Below are 6,609 nucleotides of genomic sequence, written 5' to 3'. Positions count from 1 at the left end.
GACCATTTCAGGTGACTACCTCTTGAAGCTCCTCAAGATAATGCCAAGAGTGTGCAAAGCAGTAATCAAAGCAAAAGGTGGCTACTTTGAAGAACCTACAATATGACATAATTTCAGTTTCACACTTTTTTGTTATGTATATAATTCCATAAATAATTCCACATGTGTTAATTCATAGTTTTGATGCCTTCAGTGTGACTCTACAATTTTCATAGTCATGAAAATAAAGAAAACTCTTTGAATGAGAAGGTGTGTCCAAACTTTTGGTCTGTACTGTGTATGTTTAATAGAGATTAGAAACAATGTCCTTCAATGTGTTTGGTGTAAGCAGTGAGAAAATTTGGATGATGTTTAATGATGTTGAAAATTTCCTAATACAAACGACAAATGTTTAAGGAATATTTAATGCTGTTCGGAGACTGAAAAGAACAGATGTAATGGTTGTATTCCTTTAAGAAAACTTGATATTGTAGTGGTTACAGAGTTAATTCCACGTTAGTTTCTGTTTCTGTAAGTGTATTCACCACTTTTTGAGAATTTGTTTGTTCATGTCTAGCTTTGCACTCCTTTCTCTTTGTGTCTGAAACACAGCTGCTCTCATGAGATCTGCAGACACAATAAACTGCTCCCAGCCGACTGCAGAGTCTCTCCTACAAGCGCTCAGAGAGAGTGTCTTGGACAAAACCGAAGTGCGGCCAGTTATTCATCCAAGGACACCTACAAAAATCAACTTGAGTTTTATTTTGTATGCAATTTTAGATGTGGTGAGTAAATATCCAAATATACCAATCATGGTATGCAATCACATTACATGAATAGTTCAAATGGCTAAACAGAAATTGTGAATGTTTTCCCTTTAGGATGAAAAGGCTCAAACGTTGAATGCGTTTATCTGGCTGCGGTTTGTAAGAGCTCTAAGTATCTGTTACCTTACACTTTATTCTTGTTGTATTTTAATATATGTCAATATTTTGTGTTTATACTAAGTAAAAAATAATAATAATCAGTATGACATTGGTATTTCGAAGGACTGGACTATTGAGGGTTTGAGCTGGGATCCTGTTGAATGTGGAACAGACCGAATCACACTGCCAAGAAAAAAACTCTGGAGGCCTGATCTTGTCATCAATGAATTGTGAGTTCCAAAATAAAGCATTCAAATTCAAACCATTGCATGAGGTTATCATAGAAACTTGAACTATTCTACAACTTAACTTAAAAAAATAGCTGCAAGGGACAGGGTTGGATGCATTGTATGCGAAGTCAACATGGAAAAATTGGTTATCATTTGATTTGGTATGCCATTCCAAATCGAACAAGGCCAAACTGTTCAGAAGTTCTAAACAAAAATGCAAAACTGCTCATGTGGCACTAGATTATTTGAGTTAGAGATTCATGTTGTGACTTCCTCTATCTTTGAACCAACTTTTCATCTTTCCTACAAGCAGTTCTGTCGGCTGCTATCGACTATATATACTATAGTAGAAAAAGAATAGCCCCTAATAATAATTTGTAATAGCTTAGGAATAGCTCAAACAGAAAGGATGTGAAGTGCAATCTGTGAACATTACTGGAAAGACAAAGCAGGTAAATTACTGTGAATTATAAAACATATAGTTGTAGATACTGCTTGGTCAGTGTATGTTGATTTGAATATACATAGTTTGTGCTGCAAATCAACATATTTTCAGTGGGTTACCACAATGGCAAGTCAACTAATCAGATTTTAGTTTACTCATGTAAGCAAAGAATTGTTTGGTTTTTTTACCTGCTGCAATAACAGGCAAAACTGCTGTGGCTGTCTGTGACATACTCTCCAATTTAATTGCAGCATAAGTGACAACCAAGCCCCAAGCACATATTATCTGTATCTTTACAACAACGGCAAAGCAGAAGATCGGCTGCCAGTCCATGTGATCAGCTCCTGCAACCTAGACATCTACACCTTTCCATTTGACATTCAAAACTGCACGTACACATTTGGATCTTACAAGCTTACAAGTAAGTAACGTTTTTTTAGGCTGTCCATTAAAGTTCCAATTTCAGTTCAGTTCCAATTAAAGGAAGGAAAACATATTATGTGCAGATTGTTTGGATTTGGCAATGTGTGTATCTCATATAAACCTAGTTATACATGTTAAACATTCAATTGATAAGGTGTTAAATTTGACAGCCATTTGGGACTGATGCAAATCCATTTCTCCCTCTACAGTTCGAGATGTTGAGATATTCTTCTCGGAGCCAGGGGAGGCCACACTCAAAAAATCTCTACAGTACATGGAGACTAAAGGAGAGTGGCAGCTGATCGACATAACCGCCAGAAAATCTGTCAACTCATCATACTTTAACATGGACGGATTGGACAGTTGGGATGAAATCATTTACCAAGTTTGTGTCACCTTCAGAAGTTTTAATTTCAATGGACCATTTCTTTATTGTTTGTCCTGTTTATTGTTCTAATGGTTGTCACATATTAGATCGTCCTGAAGCGCAGACCAACTCTGTATGTGGTGAACCTGCTGATCCCCAGCTACTGCCTGATTACCGTAGATCTGTTCAGCTTCCTCCTGCCTCCTCAGAAAATGGATCGCTCTGCCTTTAAAATGACCTTGATCTTAGGCTACACCGTCTTCCTCCTCCTCATGAACGATCTGCTTCCGGTTACAGGAGACACCATCCCTCTTATAAGTCTGTTATCACTCTATATAAAGAGTTAGGTCCAAAAGTCTGATTCTGCAAATAAAATGCTTCTATTTTGCAAATATTTCTGATTGAATTGATTGATTGTTTTTTTATTAGAAATCACATTTAAAGGAGTAAAAAGATAAAATAAATGTTTCTAGTGACCTAGGAATAGCATTATCCATATTAGACTTCATGTAACATTTATTTGTTTTGCATTTTTCAAAATAACCAATTAAACTGTGTCTCGACCAATTAAACTCGAATTTCAGACTTTTGGGCCTCATTATAACTTACATAAAAATAATATAAAGGAACTCAAATAATATAAAATCTATTGTTCTCAAACATTTAAGGCACCTTTAATCAAATTAGAACATTCAAGTGCCAACTTCTATTAATATTATTTATTAGGTTATTTATTGTAAGTTTGTAGTCACTTTTGAATCATCTGCTGCACCAGAGTTTAAAGGGATAGTTCACTCAAAAAATTTCAATTTGGCATTAATTTACTCATCCAAGATATAGGTGACTTTATTTCCTCAGGAGAATGTAAAGCTCATTTTTAGCTAAAAATATGGTCCTTGGTGATTCATTAAAAGCAAGTCAATGGCTACCAGCACTTGAGAGTCAAAAAAACATTTACAGGCAACACAATTAATCTCTGTGACTCCCGACGATATATTGAGGTCTTATGAAGCGAATGAATCAGTCTGTGCAAGAAACTGAACATTATTTGCAACATTATTACCTGTGATACAGAGGTCAGATAAAATGGAAAAGTAGTGTGAACCATGGCCGTTTTACATGTTTACAGCATATAGTGTGAATAAAAATCTTCATCAGCTTTTTTTTAAAAACCATGAAAAACCATAAAAACTTGCATTTCATTCAAGAGTTCAGTTCATGCATGCACATATCAGTGGCTCCTCATTCTTGGTCCGAGTCGAACTGTTTGAGGTACTGGAGTGCTGAATCAGTTCATTCATCACAAGATCAAACCAAACTCAAGACAGAATTCAGTCCGATTTGGTGAACAGTCAAAATTTTGTTTATTAACAAAAACCTGTTTACCAGAATCATTTGTTTGCAAACCGGACATCTGCCACTCTGAATTACAGTTGATAATGGTTGAAATACTGTTCAGTTTCTTGCACAGACTAAATGTTTCACTTCGTAATATATTGTCTGCAGCCATGGGTATTCATTTTCTTCATAAATCTAATAAAGGAAAAAATCACCTACATTTTTAATTAACAGCAAAGTTTTATTTTTGGATGAACTATCCCTTTAAAGCCCACTGATACATACATAAGTCACAAATTTTAAGGTAAGAAACTTACGTTATTCTCTCTCTCCCTACAGATGTGTTTTTCTCTCTGTGTTTAGCGCTGATGGTGGCCAGTCTATTGGAGACAATTGCCGTTACTAATATTCTCTGTGGCTCGAGTGATTATCCCCCTCTACCAAACTGGGTTAAAGTATTGTTCCTGCATTACCTGGCTCGACTGGTTTGCTTGCGCAAGAAAGTCTCTGACCAGAATTCAGACCCTCAAAGTGAGTCTCGTAACAGCTAAAAAGTTTTCTGCGTACAAAATTAACCCTCTTGGACAACTAACAGTATATAACCTATTCTTCTCTGTGTAAAAATATAAAATAAATGATGCTGCATGTTGTGCTTACTTACCTTTAGATCACATTAATACATTTAATAATTTCTGCCAGCAGAAAACACCAAAGGCACGATTTCCTGTTCACTTGAGAAAGAAATAAACCAAATTAGTTACCCAGAAAAAGACATTAAATCACCATTAAATCATGAGCAAGAGCTGAATGAACTGAGGAATATACACAAAGACATACTCACCATTCGCCAGAAAGTGGACGAGCATTTCTCCACTGATCAGAACTCAGAGGAGTGGATTCAACTGGGGGAGGTCATTGACCGATTACTGTTCGCTTTGTATGTTGTTTTCCTCACCGTCAGCTTCTGCACCATCTTAATATTATGGTTGTACTGGTACAGTTTTGACAAAAACTCATAGTGGCCAGCCAAAAATGTTTATGTGTAAATGTAGCTGCTCATTGGTCAAGACAAAACTGCTTAGCTGCATACGTGAACTTCTCACTCTGTATTTTGTTTTAGAGTAACTAATGTCAGAAAGTAGCAGAAGTTTTCTTTTAAATACACATGACAGTCTGAAGCTGCGGAAGGACATGCAATATAACAGTGTATGCTTTTAATGGTTAGACCAAGGTTTAACAAATAAGACATTCATAAATTGAATCACTGTAGTCTTGAAATAGAAATTAAAGCATCTTTTTTGTGCAAATTATGAGAAGAATCTTTTAATGCAATTGTTTTGTTTTATATGGCAGAAAATCAGTTTGTGGTAAAATATTATATTTTGCATCAATAAAGCCATGCTGTGTAAACAATGGTGGTTGTTTTCAAAGTAGCCAGCGAGATGGTCACTAGAGGGCACCCTCACTTCCCAATTATTGCTCTGTTGTTCTGTTATTCTCTCATTAAATTTCCATTGCAAATGTATTTCTGTAAAATGTGATTTATTTTTACAAACTGAGAAAGGGACAAAATTCATTACTATACCAATTATAGACATGACCAAGAGCTTGATAAGCATGCACTTTCCAAATAATCTAAATGAGTAATGCATGTAAGATATGTAGGGCATCCAATGATCCAATAGTCTGAGTCCTTTATATACATGGTGGCCATAGACTGTATAAAAGCAGATGGTGACACAATATACTGTATAGTTCCCCGGAGGAAAGGTCTATAAATCATACTGAGTATGAGTGGTGTTTTTTCCAGTAAGGGTTAGGTGTGTAGGTGATAAATAATAAACACAGTTTGGACAGTATAAAATCATTATGTCTGTGGATAATCTTCATAAAACCCAAAAATCCAACCTGTGTGTAAAATATGTAGGTTACATAATAATGCCAGTAGGTGGTCACAAGTCTTTTTTAGTGAGCCATATTCAGTGATTCATTCAACTGAATCGTTCAAAAACACTGATCCATTAGGAACTGGACGCTACTACTGTTTTTCAGACAAATACAATGGCTACCACTGTTGCCTTGTTTGAAAAAAAAATTCTGTGAAAAATTTAGAAAATGTTACTTTTCATTGAAATGTGATCTAATATAATCTTACAGTTCATTGAACTTTTGAGGTGAACCATATGTTGTGAGGAACAAATGTCACTCCAAGGATAGTTAATCCTGAAATGTTTTACTTTGTGGGCACATTTTTGGTTTACAACTCATCAAAAATAAGGAAGTTTGTCTTTTTTTGTTTGTTTGTATTGTATTTGTATTTAAAATGTAATAATGTAGACAGTTTTCTGAAGGTTTAGGTTAAGGGGTAGTGTTAGGGGGTGGAATATACAAGTTACATAATAACTCCAATAGGTGGCGATAAGTAACTGTTCTGAGCCATTTAACAAGTAATTCATACAAATAATCAAAACTCCACCAGTTTGTCAGACACACACGATTTGTACTGCTCTGTCTAAGTTTGGAAACAATTTTCGGAGGAAAAATTAACAAAATGTTTCTCCATATAATCTTATTGTTTACTTAAGTGTTAAAATGTCTATAATTGAATCTAAACTTCAAGTTTGTGTTGTGTAATGTATTATTAAAAAGTGTTATGAAACGTATACTTCTGGCTAATTTAAATGGAAACATGTATTTGTGAATTTCTCGCGAATACTTTCCTCAGCTGCTTCATGAAGAACAGCTAACATTATATTGAGAAATTAAAGAAAAGCTCACACTGTCACACAGCAATAATAATAATGTATGGATGGCACAACATACCTGTGTAAATGTTTTGTTGCTTTCTCTCATTGCACCTGTTGAGCTGTCGTTTGACCTCCGAAACAATGATGAACTTAC

The 6,609-nt window shown here is 35.2% G+C and overlaps 1 protein-coding gene and 1 long non-coding RNA gene across 2 annotated transcripts; one reads left to right on the top strand and one right to left on the bottom strand.

The window, feature by feature from the left end:
* The first annotated feature begins 2,275 nt into the window (after window positions 1–2,275).
* Window positions 2,276–4,336, top strand: LOC113039759 (5-hydroxytryptamine receptor 3C-like). Its single transcript, XM_026197831.1, has 3 exons — window positions 2,276–2,388; window positions 2,478–2,688; window positions 4,048–4,336. The coding sequence occupies exons 1-3, from the start codon at window positions 2,278–2,280 to the stop codon at window positions 4,257–4,259; spliced, it is 534 nt and encodes a 177-aa protein (XP_026053616.1). The 5' UTR covers window positions 2,276–2,277; the 3' UTR covers window positions 4,260–4,336.
* On the bottom strand, window positions 2,579–6,609 carry LOC113039761 (uncharacterized). Its single transcript, XR_003275068.1, has 5 exons — window positions 6,532–6,609; window positions 4,550–4,672; window positions 4,370–4,439; window positions 4,026–4,088; window positions 2,579–2,651 (listed from the first exon to the last, which is right to left on the bottom strand). It is a non-coding gene; the product is annotated as an uncharacterized LOC113039761 (long non-coding RNA).

This window comes from Carassius auratus, chromosome 22, assembly GCF_003368295.1.
Source record: "Carassius auratus strain Wakin chromosome 22, ASM336829v1, whole genome shotgun sequence".
In the NCBI taxonomy this organism is placed as follows: Eukaryota; Metazoa; Chordata; class Actinopteri; order Cypriniformes; family Cyprinidae; genus Carassius; species Carassius auratus.
Note: the sequence above shows the minus strand (reverse complement) of the source record. Positions and strands in the feature narration are given on the sequence as shown.